This window comes from Marmota monax, unplaced genomic scaffold (genome assembly GCF_021218885.2).
Source record: "Marmota monax isolate L192 unplaced genomic scaffold, Marmota_monax_Labrador192_F-V1.1 WCK01_AAM20220418_F8-fsc00205, whole genome shotgun sequence".
Lineage (NCBI taxonomy): Eukaryota > Metazoa > Chordata > Mammalia > Rodentia > Sciuridae > Marmota > Marmota monax.
Genome location: NW_026692417.1, coordinates 2,777,001 through 2,793,032, shown reverse-complemented (window position 1 = coordinate 2,793,032; position 16,032 = coordinate 2,777,001). Strand labels below are relative to the sequence as shown.

The 16,032-nt window shown below is 49.3% G+C and overlaps 1 protein-coding gene across 9 annotated transcripts; it reads left to right on the top strand.

The window, feature by feature from the left end:
- The first annotated feature begins 290 nt into the window (after positions 1 to 290).
- On the top strand, positions 291 to 14,748 carry Cd300lg (CD300 molecule like family member g). 9 transcript variants are annotated; one of them, XR_006851406.2, is made up of 8 exons: positions 291 to 422; positions 1,894 to 2,229; positions 5,123 to 5,224; positions 5,901 to 6,156; positions 7,305 to 7,417; positions 9,613 to 9,665; positions 13,359 to 13,464; positions 13,970 to 14,748. XR_006851406.2 is itself a non-coding variant. In XM_046442839.2 (8 exons), the coding sequence occupies exons 1-8, from the start codon at positions 380 to 382 to the stop codon at positions 14,081 to 14,083; spliced, it is 1,137 nt and encodes a 378-aa protein (XP_046298795.1). In that variant the 5' UTR covers positions 291 to 379; the 3' UTR covers positions 14,084 to 14,748. The 9 variants fall into 9 exon arrangements, 8 of the variants coding, with proteins under 8 accessions (XP_046298795.1, XP_046298799.1, XP_046298797.1 ...); XM_046442839.2 differs by having other exon boundaries at positions 13,345 to 13,464; XM_046442843.2 differs by lacking the exon at positions 7,305 to 7,417 and having other exon boundaries at positions 9,618 to 9,665.
- The last annotated feature ends 1,284 nt before the right edge of the window (positions 14,749 to 16,032 follow it).

Here is a 16,032-nt window from a genome sequence, read left to right as displayed (position 1 = left end):
ACCTCAGGGTTGGTTGGGGGTAGGGTGCGAAGTAAAAAGAAGTTCATGGGGACTGGGGTTGTGGCTCAGCAGTAGAGCACTTGCCTAGCATGCCTAGCACGTGCAAGGCCCTGGGTTCTATCCTCAGCACCACATAAAAATAAACAAATAGAATAAGGGTGTTGTGTCCAACTGCAACTAAAAAAAAAAAAAGTAAATAAAAAAAAAAAAAGAAGTTCAGAGTCGCCTCCTAGACTGGGTGTGCCCAGGGGTGACCCGCATGCCCCTCCCCTCCCTTCCTTATCCTGATGTGGCGCTTCTGCAGGAAGCTAAAGCCCCCGTGTGGTCTGGAAAGGAGCTCACAGTTGCTGTTCTGCACAGGAGGTGTCCAGCACTTACCATGCGACCTGTGGTCCTGCTGTGGAGCTGCCTCATGCTCCCAGGTGAGATGGGGTGGGGGAAGTGGGAGGGATGTGGGGCCCATGCCTGAGCTCCCCTCTGAATCAACATCCCCGCCTCAGCCCCGCATGCTCATGTGCACCTCATGCTTCCAGACTTCACCCCAGCCCATGCATCCTCTGCCCCATTGGCCCTCAGAAGAGGCCCGCACTTGCTGTTTCTGAAATTCAAGACGGGGTGCTCCCTGGCGTATGGGTTCCAGCCCCTGTGCAGCTGTGCACCTGAAAGAGGACCTTTACCTCTCTCATCTTATTTTCCTATTCTATGCAAAGCCTGGAAGCAGACAAGACACCTGTGTCTGGTAGCCCTGTTAAAATCAGAAAATATTAGTCAAAGCCCTGGAAGTTGAAGGATTATCATGCTGCATCGATTCACTGGTCTGCTTTTGTTCTTTGTCTTTTAACACAAAAACCAGGAAGCATCTTATAATGGGTATCAGTGTTCAATTGGCAAAGTCTTCCGGCTCCACTCCAGTACTGGGGATTGAACTGAAGCGCACTCTGGGGAGTTACATCCCAGCCTTTTTTATTTTTATTTTGAGACAGGGTCTCACTAAATCGGTGAGGGTCTCACTAAGTTTCTGGAGTTGGCCTCAAACTTGCAATCCTCCTGCCTCAGCCTCTCCAGGTCTCTGGGATTACAGGCATATGCCACTGCAGTGAGAATTAATTAGCACTGTTTTTTCTTAGTGATGCATAAAATTGTGGTGTGTCTTACATTGCCTCTTACATGCAATGAAGCAGGGCATTATCATCATCTATTAATGAGGAAATTCAGAGAGGTGAAGCAAGTTCCCCAATGTCACATATCTACTAGCCGGCAGTGCTAGGATTCAAACACCTGGCTGGGTGAATCTAGAGTTGGTGACCCCCTCCCCCAGTATTCCAGGTTTAGGGAAAGAGCAACAGCCTTGCACCAAGGTCTCCTAAGGCCAGGAGCGAGCTGGGTCTTACAGGACTATTCCAGAAGGACTGGCTGAGAAAAGTCTTCCTGTCTCGAAGCAAAACAGAAACTTCTGGTATTGATCCTGGTCCCCGAGCCCAGGGTAGTCCCACCTCTACCTCTGTTGTGGTTTTGAAACTAAAAGCTTGGTCCTTGTCCTTGTGGCAATCCAATAATGAGGACAAGGTTTTGAGAAAAGGGAAAAATTTTTTATTGCTTTGCTAACAAAGGAGCACACACAGGGGACTATAAAGGCTCCAAGTGAGCCCTTTCAGGAGTCATTATTCATCTGTAGCCTTTCTTAGATCCGCAGGTGCCAGCTCCAAGTCTGGATTCCCTCATTCCTGTGGTCAGTGAGCCACAGACCAGATCCCTCTCCCTGGGACAGGAAGGTGAATCTTGCTTCCCCCCCTCCCGCAGTGGTTAGGGAGGGGGAGAGGAAGGAGAGGAAGGGAAAACATAATAAAATAAACGGAGCAGCAAGCATGAAGTGAACCACTGTTATGGTTTCAGGTTATGAAGCCCTGAAAGGTCCAAAGGACATCAGCGGATTTGAAGGTGACACTGTGTCCCTGAAGTGCACGTACGGGAAAGAAGAGAGGGAGCGCAAGAAGTACTGGTGCAAGCAGATCGGGTTTCTGGTCTCCCGTTGCTCCAGCACCATCTACTCAGGAGAAGACGGCCAAGAGATAACGCAGGGCAGAGTGTCCATCTGCGACAACCCCCAAGAGCTGGCATTCACTGTGACCCTGAGGGATCTCACCCTGCAGGATGCCGGGAAGTACTGGTGTGGGGCGGATAAACTGGGCTTTGATGAGACTTTCCTGGTCTCTCTGACTGTCTTTCCAGGTAACAAACTCCTCTCTTTGCCCAGCCTGGGGAACCAGAAATGCAGAGGGGAAAGAGAAGCCCAGGGGCTGGGCTGTGGCTCAGTGGTACAGGGCTTGCCTTGCACGGGTGAGGCACTGGGTTTGATCCTCAGCACCACATAAAAATAAATAAATAAAATAAAGGTATTGTGTCCAACTACAACTAAAAATATTAAAGAGAGAGAGCCCAGTAGGTCATTAGCAATGGATCCACTTTCCCCATTACAAAAGTGGGGTGCGGTCCATCCTGGAATCAGCCTCATCAGTCACCTGAAGGACTCAGGGACATCATTTTGATCAAGTTCTGAGTTGCAGTGGGGACTCAGCTTTCTGCTCATTGCCTTTCTTCTCTGCCTGAAAGGAGATGGCTATGGACTGGGGACAAGATGGTCATCCCAAAGAATAACAAGACCTTCCCCTCCCCAACCTTCCCCTGGTGTCAGAGATATTCTTGCAGCCTCCTGAGGCTGAGCCAGCCATAGCTGCCTCCCAGACCCAACCCATGGCATCACCTAAGCTGTGGCCATGCTGGTTCCTCCCAGTTTGAGGGCTCAGCTCCCAGCTTGGCCTCCTCTTTCCCAGATCTTCAATTCCAGAGACAGATGCTAGGTGTGCCTGGGAACCAGCCCTGGGTCAGATGCCTGAAAGAGGGACTCTTTGAGCTTGAGGACATTAGGGAGCCGTGGCTGGAGCCATAGATATGGAGCACCTCTCTCAGAGCCAAGAATCTCACCTGGAGCTGCTGGTCAAAGAGAAAAGAAGCCAGAGAGGGCTCAGGGCCACGGGCAGCCCCGGTGTGCTGCTGGTCAGAGGGGGCAAGGTAGGTCTTTGAACCCCCACTTCATGGATGGGAGACCGAGGCTCCAAGAGACTCAATGATTTGATCTCTCTAAGAGACCAAAGCCTCATGGCAGGAAGTGGTATAGCTATGGTTCAAATGCAGTTCATGGTGGGCTTTTGTTCTGTTCATTTCCTCTCATGGGCCCATATCTGGGCCCAGATCTCTGTTGCCCATGGGTCTCTGTTTTAATTTAGGAAAATCAGCTCACTGAATAATAGCAGCAGCTTTGAAACTACATTAATAAGGATTGGGGGTGTACTCACCTAGCATGCATAAGGCCCTGGGTTCAATCCCCAGCACTGCAGAAAACACACACACACAAACACACACACACACACAATCTGTTTTCTGTTATTTACAAGAATCTCTGATCTCTTTGAATTCTTGTCAGTATTCAGACCTCATTTTTTATAACTTTATTTATTTATTGTTTTTATGTGATACTGAGGATCAAACCCAGTGTCTCACCAATGCTAGGCAGGCACTCTACCACTGAGCCACAACCCCCTCAGACCTCATTTTTACCTAGTTGTGATTCAGTTCACCTATTTTTGAGGCTCTCGTGTGTTTGCTACTTTTCCTCACTCATAGTTACTTCTCTGTGTATAATGTATGCATTATTGTATTATCTTCCTGTGTCAGACCTTGTTGGCCTCCCTCTGGTGACAGTTGGGATACTGAAAACAAAGAGGGCCTATAACAGTGTGTGCTGGTAGATGTTTAACAGCAGGCTGGAGACACTCTGACTTATAGTGTTTGCCAATTTCTGTGGTATAAATGGTCCTGCTCTGGCCAGTTTCTGTCTACCATGTTTAGCAGCCAGCTTACAAAATTCCCCAAAAGTTAACAATCAGTTTCCAAAGCCAATGAGAGACATCTTCTTATTGAATATGATGGAATATTTAGCAGAATTTCTAGAAAGATCCAAATAAGACAAGTGCACTCACTGTCATTTCTTTCATTCATCATTGCCTGGAGGCTCTAGGCAATGGAATGTGACAAGAGAGAGAATTATAAATATGAAAAGCAAAAGATAAATACTCTTTATTTACAGAAGATTTTGTTATCTACTTAGAAAAATCCGAGAATAAAGTAACCTAGTATTAGAATAAAGACAGGCAGAGAAAGAGGGAGATTCCCAGCTGGTCATAGTCAGAAAGGACCGGTGAGCCACTGATGGACATAGGGGAGCTTAGCAGCTCCTGGGGTGCTGGGCACTGAGGATAGGATTTTGCCCTCACGGGTCCCAGCCTAGTAGGGAGACCCATTTGGAATAATTGCAGGGTAATTATTAGCTTCCCTGAAGGTGCCTCCCCTGGAGGGTACTGCCAGTACCCAAAGGAAAAGGGGATTTGCCCCTCCATATTGAGCAGGAGCTGACCTTTGATCTGGTGCTGGAGGACATAAAGAAGTGTGTTAGGCAGGGATGGAAAGGAAAAGCATCACACACACAGAGGAACGGCGTGTGGAAGGCACAGCAGCAAGCAGGAGGCTTATGCATTCAGGAATAGAGGGCAGCTCTGTGTGGCTGGGGCACTGGTGATTTAAAGACTTGAGTTTAAAAGGCCTTAAAAGACATGCTACAATGCTGGGCACAGGGGTACACACCTGTAATCTCAGTGACTCAGGAAGCTGAGTCAGGAGGATCGTGAGTTTAAAGCCAGTCTCAGCAACTTAGCAAAGTCCTAAGCAACTTAGTGAGACCCTGTCTCTATATAAAGTATAAAACAAGGGGACGGGGATGTGGCTCAGTGGTTAAGCAATCCCCAGTACCAAAAAAAGAAAGAAAGAAAGAAAAAGTCATGCTAAAGCAGCAGGCTAATGGGCAGCTGAGAGGCAAGAGAGATGAAGTCTAAGCTAAACTGAGGCAGCAGGGACTGCAGGAGGGAAAGACACCAGGACCCGGCTCCAATTGGCTGAGATGAGAAGAGGGTGTGGCTCTGCGCCTGCCGAGATGCTGCCAGATGCTCCCAGGAAAGGTGAAAGGGTTGGTTGGACCCTTCTCTGAGAACAGCCTCTCCCTCTCCTCTAGGACCCTGCTGCCCCCCTTCCCCAACTCTCTTCTTGCAGCCTCTGTCTACAGCAAGCCTGCAGCCCCAGGCAAAAGCCCGGCAAACCCAGCCCCCAGCACTGAGTGGGTGAGCGGCTTCCCTCCTCCACCTCTATCTCAGGAACTCTCCAGCGAGTGTCCACCTGGTGCCAGAAGCTGTGTTTTATCACCATCCAGGTGCCCCCAACAAGCCTGGGAGCCAGATTGTCCAGCTGAGGAACTAGAGGCTCAGGGGGTTAGATCACTTGCTTAAGGTGGCATGGGAGTTAACAGAGCCAGGAAGTGGCCACATCCTGACCCCAAAGGTCATTCTCTGTCTGCTTCATCTGTGGAGTGGAGGGTGAGCCAGAAAGGCCAGGCCTTTGGCCCTGACCACTGAACTCATCCCTGCCACACGGCCCTGCTGGCCTCCGGCTGTTGAAGGAGGTCAGGACCTTACAGGTGGCAGGAGCATGTGATGGTGATAGGAGAACTTGCCAGTCCAGTGAGGGAGGAGGTGACAGTCGGCCATGACTGCTAGGGGACAGGAGCAGGAAGGTGCCAATGGAGTGATGCTGGACTAGGTCATGGCAGTGGGGACAGGGGTGCCTGATACATGGTCTGCTTACTCAAAATCGCCTCATCTAGACCTCTTCTTGCTGAGGAAATGCTCTAAGAAATTGGTCCCAGGGAGGTTAGGGTTCAGGGGTCAAGGGTCAGTCAGGGAGACTGGGATTCAAGGGTCAGGGAAGGTGCTGAGGCATTGCTTTTGAACTTGTAGCTCCTCCTGATCTCCACCTGGCAGTCACCACAGCCAAGCAGGGGAAGACAGGGACTGAGGCCTCTCCCGTCACAGGGACAGTCCCGTGGCAGCATGCAGGAACGTCCACACACACAGGAACCTCTCCGTATGCAGGAACCTCTGCTCACACAGCGACCTCTCCTCATGCAGGGAGCTCCCGCCCACCCATGCCGCTGGACTCCACCCTGGCAGAGGACACCAGTCCTGTCCCCATCAGCCACAGCTCCAGGTCCAGGTGAGTCCAGGTGGCCAAGGTCACCCTTCAGGCCATCACTAAATCATAAGACACCTTTGAGCCAATAAGCCCCTAACACTCTTTCTTCCAAACCAATGTCTTCTGTTGTCATGGCCATATCCTGTGGCACAAGACAGACTTCAGCCCCTATCTGCCCCGCATGGGGGCTTTTAGCCTGAGCAGTGCCTGTCTTGCAGTGCAGGATCCCACAGCCCTGCTGCCCTGAACACACCGGCCCACCCGAGGTGACGAGTTTGCCCTAGCCCCAGTCCCCACCTCTCCACCTACCCCAGCCTCAGAGTGGGTCACCCCAGATGAGTAGTTTTTGCCTGAGCCCTATGCAGTGCATGACAGTATGGAACCCTCCACCCTAATTTTTTTCTTTACCCAGATGGAGTCCCAGCCTAAAGAAAGGGTTCTGGGCTTATACCCAAGTGCTTATACACTGACTTGTAGGTCACTGCTAGCAGGTTCAGACTCACATGCAAGTGTCTTATGGGGTTGACAGCAGGGACTAAGGGTCCTTTCCAGCCCAGACAGGGCATAGATGATGGGGTAACTAGATGCTGTGACCCCTGGCACACTCTAACCTCTTGGAGACAAGGGACCTAGAGTCGGAATCAGAATTCCCTGTTGCCTAGTATGTTGGTGCCAGACGTGGGCCATGAGAACTTTCCCACATGCCCTGTATGATTTAGCGAGTCACTTAACTAGCAAGTCATTTTCTTCAATGTGAAATTAGGCTGTTCCTACCAAATGACATGGGATGAATTTAACAGCTGACATGGTGCATGGTGTGTGTGTGTGCGTGTGTGTGTGTGTGTGTGTATACACATCCCAACTGATCTTCATGAGAGCCATTTGACAAAGGAGGAAATTGATACTCTGGGAGGTTAAGTCACTTGCTCAAGGTCACCCTTCTAGAAATTGGCAGAGCCAGGGTTTGAACCCAGGCAGCCCAGCTTCAGGATCTGAGCTAATTAAATAATGTCCGTAGAGAGCCAATGGCATCAAATGCTCTGCCAGTCTTTGTCACATTGAATTAGATTTCACACTAGGAGTTGATTTTCCCAGCCTCCACATGGGCCCCAAGGATACAGATACCTTCTCTGGTGACAGCCACCAGGCTCCATGCATCTCGCCCCCAGGGTGTCCATCCCAATGGTCCGAATATTGGCCCCGGTTCTGGTGCTCTTGTCCCTTCTGCTGGCTGCAGGCCTGATTGCCTCTGGGAGCCTCTTACTCCGGTGGAGAAAGAAAGGTGAGCAAGGGCAGGTGGGTGGGAGGCTCACAGCCAGGGACCTCACTGAGACCTGCAGTCCCTCACCCACCCTGGGAAGACTTGTGGATTAGTGTGTCTGTCTGGGATATGGGATCCAGAGCCCAGATGTTACTTTCTGGAAACTGTAAGGCAGTCAGCAACAGAAAGAAGCAATTTAAATGGGGAGTGGGAGAAGAAGGGGGTTCTGGCCAAGCTCATCAATCACTTCTCTCCCTTTTGATCCAGCAAATCCATGTCCAGCTCCCCATATGGGAACTGACCGGGGTGGGGTGCAAGACTGAGCACTTGAACCTGAACAGGACAGACATTGCGTCCTGAGATGGACTGCCACTGCACCTCTAGAGGTGCTCAGTTCCTTTCATAGGCTTAAGTTTAAATCCTAGTTCAGCCACTTATTCGCTCCATGACCTTAGGCAAGAAACTAAATGCCCTGAGCCTCAGTTTCCTCAAATGACAGATATATGTCAAATAGAAACAGAATATAAGCCACCTATATAATTTAAAATTACATGGAAAAAAGTAAAGAAACTAGTGAAGTTAATTTTAATAATATAGTTTATGTAACAGTCAGTTCAACAAGAAATCAATATAAAAATACTAATGAAAGGTTTGATGGCTCACACCTATAGTCCCAGGTACTTGGGAGGCTGAGGCAGGAGGATCTCAAGTTTGAGACCAACCTGGACAACATAGCAAGACATTCATTTTGTCATATTTTTTTCTTGAAACCTGGTATGATTTGAAGTAGTCATGGTCTGGTGCTCAATGGCCATGTGTGGCTTATGGCTCCTGCTTCCCATGCGGGATGATACAGATCAAGAGGATTAAGTGAAATAAAACTAATAAGAGCTACAGATGCTATCCCGCAGTTTATAATGCTGTAATCATCTCAGTACTGTGGAGTACCCCCATTTTACAGGGAGGAAAACTGAGGCACAGGATGATTAAGCAGCTTGCCCTATTGTTTGAGAGCTAGAAAGTGATGGAGCCAGGAAGATATCTGCAATGGCATCCCAAAGAAAGAGGCCCTGGGAGTGTCCTGGGCCTGCTTGCTATCTCCTGCATGACCTTCAGGATGAAATGGCAATTTTGTCAATATTCCAAGATCCTTCAGAGATGTCTGGGAGGGAACATACAGGATCAGACTATTCCTGGTCACAACCTCAGAGCCACTTAGCACCTTACCTCTCCAAGTCCCCAGCTAGCAGCCCTGGCATTCTCTGGTACCTGCTAGAACAGAGTTTCGGGCCCAGCCCCACCCTACTGAATTAGAATCTGCATTTTAAGAAAATTTCTGGGGGGGGGTTCTTGTGTTAGTCAGCCTTCTGTCACTATAACAGAAACCTGAGATAATCAACTTATAAAGAGAAAAGGTTTATTTTGGCTCACAGTTTTAGAGGCTTTAGTCCATGATCAGTTGACCCTCTTCCTTTGGTCCAGTGACAAGGCAGCACATCATGGCAGGAACATGGGTCACCTTGTTACTAATTACCTTGTAGACAAGAAGTGAAAGACAGTGAGGGTACACCTCCAATGACATAAATATTCCTACTAGGCCCCAACCCATTTTTTTTTTCTTTCAGTAAAGGGGATTAAACCCAGGAGCTCACACGTGCTAGATACACAACTACCACTGAGCTGCATCCCAAGCCCTTTTTATTTTACTTTTTTTTTTTCTTTTGAGGCAGGCAGAGTCTCACTAAGTGAGCTATACTGGCCTTGAACTTGGGATTCTCCCGCCTCAGCCTCCCATTAGCCAGGACTACAGGATGTGCCACTGCACCTGATTTAGGCTCTATCTCTTAAAGGTTTCCCCATAGCACCAAGCTGGGGACCAGTCCTTCAATACATGATCTTTTGAGGGACACTAAAGACCCAAGCTATAGCAGCCATATGCACATGGAAGTTTTGAGAAGCAATGACCTTGGCTCATAGATTAATTTCCCAGTTACTTCCTGGCCCACACAAAGAGATCTCCATTTACTAACTCCAAAAGGAGACTCATTCCCAAGGGACTGAGCTGCACGGGACTTCCTGTTCCCCACCCACCTGACAGATTCTTACAGAAAGTCCCTGCTCCCAAGTGTGAGGGGCTAGTGCTTTTTCTGATAGCAGCTGCAGGCTCTTCCTGACTGGTCCTGGCTTCAAGATAATGCCTTTCACATCTCTTTCAGCTCAGCTGGCCCTGGAGACCCAAAAGAATGAGAAGGTCCATCTCCCAACCCTGGTAAGGACAGAGGCAGACAAAAGTACCAGCTGGGATTCCTTTGGGGCTGGAGATCTGCTGGGCTCTGCCCACCTCTGTCTTCCTCCTGACCCCAGAGGCAGGGCTTGCTCTCTAATCCTTGTGAGCCCCGAGATCAACACTTCAGGATATGATCTGGACAGAGTGCCCATTATCACCCCTGATTTCCTACCAGGTGTCAGGCAGAGGGGTACAAGGATCCACTAGAATGTGTCTCCCCCAGGCCCTATACCCTGTTCTCATCACCTTTTCAGAATCAGAGGACATCAGAACTGGGTCCCAGGCTTCCTCCCCATCATTCCCTTTTTGCACTGGGGATTGAACCCAGGGGTGTTTTCTTTCTTTCTTTTTCTTTTTCTTTGTTTTTGTTTTTAGGTATATATGAAACTAGAGTATATTTTGACATACCCAAGGGTGTTTTACCACTGAGCTACACCCCCAGTCCTTTTCTTTTTTTTTGAGACAGGGTCTCACCACGTTGTTTAGGACCTCCCTAGGTTGCTGAGGCTGGCCTCAAACTTGTAATCCTCCTGCCTCAGCCTCCTGAGTCACTGGGATTACAGGCATGCACCACTGAGCCTGGCTAATCCAGTTTTTCTCTAAATCCAACGCAAATCCCATTTTACCCGTTAGTACCTAGGGGTGAGAGAGCTCTTAGAAATGCACTGTCCAGGCCTGTGCTAATCCCTCTAGGGCTGGGTCCAGCACACCAGAGTGTGGCAATTACAGACTCTAGTGTGCTTTTGCAAAAAAAAAAGAAACTGAGGCCCTGAGAGGGCGAAGATGTTGCCCAAGGTCACACAGAAGATCACGACACAGTGCAGAACAGGACCCAGATCTCTCAATTCCCATCCCTCCTCTTTCCAGAGTTACCTGATGTCTTCTCCGAACCTTCCTTGGCTCTGAGACCAAGGTAGCATAACTGTCCTGGGACCCAGGCTGAGGGTGATGCTCTGGGGACCAGGAGGCAGATGGAATGGGGGTCCCATTCCCATCTTCCTGGAGAGGGGAACCTGCCCTGAGGGTACTGCTCCAGGACCCTTCACCAACTTCTGTGGGGTGGGACAGTGCCCTAAGAGGACAATGTTATTATTGGGGGGGGTACAGAATCTGTCCAGGAAACCGGAACCCCACCTGCCTCACGCTGGGTCACCAACCCCCCTCCAGTTGTTTACTGAGGCACCTCCAATTTGGATTCCCTCAGACTCAGGGCAGGAAAGGGGGCTCCTAATCCCTTCTTTCCTGGCGCCAATGAGGACAAAAGACTCAGGCCCGACCCCCCAGGAAAGGGCTGGGCAGGAATGGCTTAGGAAGCAGCTGCTGTTGTCTCAGGAAGTTGGACAAGGCCAAAGGTGAAGAGGGGAGTGAGGGGAGAGTCTTGAAGGCGTAAGAACAGCCTCCCTTCACAGACCCGCCTCTGGCCTGCCCTCAGCACCCAGGCCTCAGCTCTCCATCAGGCACCAGGGTGTGCGGACTGACATGTGTACCCAGCACCACACTTTCCCTGCCTTTGAGTCAACTTGCACGTCTGTCTTCTTGTCTGAGGCATCTGTCTGGCCCAGATGATGTGGGCCCAGATGATGTGGCCCCAGGACAGAGCCCAGGACCGGTAGGCAGAGGAGCTCTGAGGGATGGCATTAGCCCAAAAAAGACTGGCCAGACACAAACTGCACAGATCAGCTCTTTATTCAGGAACAAAGTTTCATGCAGGATGGGGGTGGGGAGGGGAGCAGTAATGGGGTGACACCTCTGGACCCACTGTCTGGGTGGAAAATGAGCCACTGAACAAAGGAGGGGATTGGGCTTACATAGGTTATAAGAGAGGTGACTTAATTAATGAGCCTGTCAGCTGTGGCACTCAGGAATTTGGGGTCTGTTTTACTGGGCAAAATGGGAGGGAGTCTGTGGTCGGAGGTCAGTCTCTGGGATTTATCTTACTGGGCCGGATGGAGGGCCAGGGGTCAGTGGTTGGTATCTGGAAAGGAATTGTTTAGGCAGGGACTATGCTTTGGCCTGTTCCCAGGGTCTTCCTTTCTAGGTCTGATGGACATCTCTCCCCAGGGTTGGTTTTATCACCAGGAAAGAATGTGCCGGGAAAGGATCAGTGCTCTCAGTGTATGGCTTTCCTTCTTCCTCCCCTTTCCCCAGGTCTCAGTAGTTGGGGGGTTTGTCATTTTCTATATCTAAGTAGGTGGCTCCTTGTTGGGAGGAGGATGGAAACAGGGTGGGCAGAGGCCAGGGGAGGGCTTTCTCTACCTTTTGGATTCTCTGGGATTTTGAAAACGTTGAGGGGTTTTCCTTGCCCACATTCAGGTCAAAGAGGGAAGGAGACATTTTACTTTTCCTGCAAGAGAGCCCAAGGGGCTTGAAAAATCAGAGAGAAGTGTTAGGGTCACACTAGCGTTTTCCCTCCCCAAGGAGATGTTGCTAGAGATTGTCATCCCTCCTTTCATTCATTTAATCTTTTATTGAACTGTGTCACCTGCTTTACATCCTTGAATCCTCATCATTCCTACATAAGGTGGTTGTCATTATTTCCCTCACTTTACCAGCAAAGAAAAGGAGGTTCAGAGAGGGTAAGGACTTGCCTGCAGCTGTCCAGCCTGAAAGAGACAGAACAGGAAAACTACCTGAGGACTCTGGGCTGGCTGCAAAGCTCTGCACTTCGTGCACCCTCCATGTTGAAGTACAAGGGGTTGGAAGAAAGGAGCCAAGTCCATGGCCCAAGACTGGTCTCCCAGACTGCTGAGAAAGACCCACCCTTGGTCCCTCAGTGTGGGATGGCTACAGACAAAATGTCTCCTGTGCCATTTGTTACCCAATGAAACTTGAAGGTGTCTAGCTTTGCTCTCTCTAGGCATTACAAAGAACATGTAGCCGGCTTATTCTTTCTGCTTTAAAGGATAGGAATAACATAATAAAACACACCAAGAATTCCAAAAATTCTCATTTGTTGGGTGATAAGATACTATGTGAATAATTATTTTATCTCTGCAGGGAAAAAGTTTTTGTTGTTATTTGTTTTTTCCCACACTGGGGTTTGAACTCAGGGATGCTTTACCATCCCTATATCTGTTTATCTGTCTATTTATTTATTTATTTAATGGTACTGGGGATTGAACCCAGGGGCACTTAACCACTGATCCACATCCCCAGCACTTTTTATTTTTTTATTTTGAGACAGGGTCTCACTAAGTTGCTTAGGGCCTTGCTAAGTTGCTAAGGCTGGCTTTGAACTTGCAAATCCTCCTTCCTCGACCTCAAGAGATACTGAGATTACAGATGTTCACCATGGTGCCTGGCCATTATTTTTAATTTTGAGACAGGATCTCACTAATTTGCCCAAGCTGGGCTCCAACTTTCGATCCTCCTCTCTCAGCCTCCTGAGTAGCTGGGATTGCATGTGTGAACCAGTGTGCCCAATAAAGGAAAAAATTCTTACTCCTGTTTTACAGTCGAGGAAAACTGAGCTTTGGAGAGTTAGCTAGCTTGTCCCAGGGCACCCTGAGGTGTAGGAATTGGCAGAGCCTCTGCGGAGCTAAGTGTTCTTCCCTACCCCTCCCTGCCACCCCCACCCCATCCTGTGCTAGTTCCCCTCCTCCTGGCTCCTGGACCATCCCTCTGCCAAGAATAGGCTGTTCTGACCAAGTCTCTCTCACAGCCCCTGGGGAACAGCTGGGTCCCTGAAGAAGCTGTGATCAACCTGTCAGGACCCACTGAGCCTCTCACCAGCCCTGAATCCTCTGCCAGCCCCTACAAGGAGACCCTGTGCCTAAACCAGGTGTGTACTGAAGGGCTCCGAGTCTAGAGCCACATTGTCTGACACCACTCTCTCTGTCAGGGGAGGGACAGGGAGAGCTTTTTCCTCAGCCTCCTCTCCTCGAAGACCACACTCTCCCATTCACCCACCCACCCTATCTAAGGCCATTTCTTCTGGGAAGTCAGGGCACTTGCCCTCATGTCCTCATTTTCCCTGTCCAGAAAATTCTTTCATAGCTTGTTGGGAGTCATCCTTAAGAGCTCTAGGTTGGCAGGATTCTCACTCCTGTGGCCTGGACCTGGCCTGAGGCCATGAGGATGCTCTCTGGAGGAGGATGGCAGGGGGTGCAGAGGAGGCAGGAATCAAAGCCTGGAGTCTCTGGAGAGAATCTGTGGGTCCTCCTACTCCTGCAGATGGACAGAGACCCCAATCGTGTAGAAAAGGCTGGGCTGAACACAGCAGCTGCCTGGAGACCCCTCACCCCACTCCCAGGCTCTGCTTTTCAACCCTACTCTTGTCTTTTCAGACTACAGAGGAACCGGAAGCCCCTTCCCTGGACCCCACGGAAAGCACAATCCCAGAGCCTCTGCCCTTGATGTCTGAGGAGGAGCTGGGTTTCTCCAAGTTCATCTCAGTGTAACTGTAGAAGGCTCTCCTGGCCAGGCCGATGGTGAAACTGAATGGCTGGATTTGCACTAACTCTCATGAGCTTTCTGCCATAACCTCGGAGTCCATCTGCCCACACTCCAGGACTCAGCCCACCCTCCCCAGGCTCCCTTCCTACGTGTCCCAGCATGACTTAGAAGTGTTTGTCAGCCGTGGACAAGGCTGGGACCTCCCCAGCATGTTCGCATCGCTGGGCAGGACACACAGCTGTGGACCCTCATCTGGGTCAAGCAGGGCTCAGCAGATCTGGGCTGAGTTTGTATCCACTCCAGCAAATCCCAACCACCACCCCCATCCCCCACACTGCCTTCTCCTCCCTCAAATTCTCCTCCATCAGCTGCTGAGAGGAGGGAACATTCTAGGTTTGAGCCCTGATTTCAGTTTCTCAAAGCATGCTGTGAATCCCCTGTAGCTCAGCCCTTCAGTAAGCTAATTCAAATGTGATTCCTGGGCCCCTAGGAGACCCACCGGAAACCATCCCCAAGGCCGGGCTAACAAGTGCCCTGACAATTCTTACACTTGAGTGCAAAGGCCCAGTGGGCCTGATATCCTCAGACCCTTGAGAGTCTGTATTTAGTGCCTGGGGTCTCCTACATGTTCCCTACAGGAGCTACTGACACCATGACCCAAGGTGGGGGGGTAGGGGGAGGGGGGAGGGGTTCTTGCGACTTTCCCAAGTCCCAAATTCCCTTCCTGGGTCAAGTGCACATTGGAAACATTCAACCCAGAACTGTCAGGGAGGGACCACCTTTCCATTCTCCCTACCTAGCCTTGTATTCCTGCCTTTGGAAGATGCTAGAGAAAAACTTGACTCCTTTCTTTTCTAGAAAGGTTTAATATTCCATGGGTGGTAGCCAAGAGAGGAGCAGAAAACCAGAATGCAAGTGGGCATCTTTTAGATAAAAGGGAGGAGGAAGGGAACGGGATAGGAGCTTGAGGATGACCCTGAGTCCAGCACCCTGAAGAAGCGGGAGGCAGCTGCAGTAGCAAAACATTTTTCTTTTTAAAAAATGAGATGTAAAAATGAGATGCCTGTAATCCCTGCTGCTCCAGAGCCTGAGACAGGAGACTCATCAGTTCAAAGCCAGCCTCAGCAATAAGGAGGTGCTAAGCAACTCAGTGAGACCCTGTCTCTGAATAAAATGCAAAATAGGGCTGGGATGTGGCTCAGTGTGAGTGCCCCTGAGTTCAATCCCTGGTACCAAACAAACAAACAAACAAAATGAGATGAGAATGCTAAAAAAAAAAAAAAAAAGTGGTGATGGTGGGGGGGGGTTGGCCAAAGAAGAAAGAAAAAAGACACCCATAATCTCGCCACTACCTGAAGATGATCCTGATTTCCCCTTGAGGATGTTGAATTCCCCTCTCCTCTCTTTTCTTCTATATAATTTGCTGCTGTTTTTTTTTTTTAGCAGAGTATTTATCCTGCACATACAACTTTGCATCCTGCTTTTCCCACTTAATTATTATACCATGAGCATTTCTCCAAGTTTGTATAAACCTTTTATAAAATGTTTTTCAGCTGCATAATATTTCATTGTATTGGTGTGCCTTGATTTATTTAACTGATTATCACTAGCTATTTAATTTGCTTCTGTTCTTACCATAACCAATAAAAGCATAATGATTCTTTGCCCAGCGCTTTGTCTCCACTTGGAGATCTCTTTAAGATGGATTTGCATATATGGAAGTCCCAGGTCAGAGGGAGAGAATGTCTCTCTATTTTATTTTTATTTTTAATGTATTTTTCTTCATTTTAGTGTGTGTGTGAGTGAGTGTGTGTGTGTGTGAGTGTGTGTGTGTGTGTGTGTTACTGGGGATCCAACCCAGAGCCTCTAGGCAAGCATGTGTTCTATCTGCCAGCCCTTTTTAAAATTTTATTTTGAGATTAGGGTCTCGATAAATTGCAAAAACTGATCCTTC

Coding starts and splice junctions, on each gene's coding strand:
- Cd300lg (XM_046442838.2), top strand. CDS start 380: ATGCGACCTGTGGTCCTGCTGTGGAGCTGCCTCATGCTCCCAG. Junction 5,225..5,900: donor AACCCAGCCCCCAGCACTGA/GTGGGTGAGCGG, acceptor TTGAACTTGTAG/CTCCTCCTGATCTCCACCTG. Junction 7,418..9,612: donor ACTCCGGTGGAGAAAGAAAG/GTGAGCAAGGGC, acceptor CATCTCTTTCAG/CTCAGCTGGCCCTGGAGACC.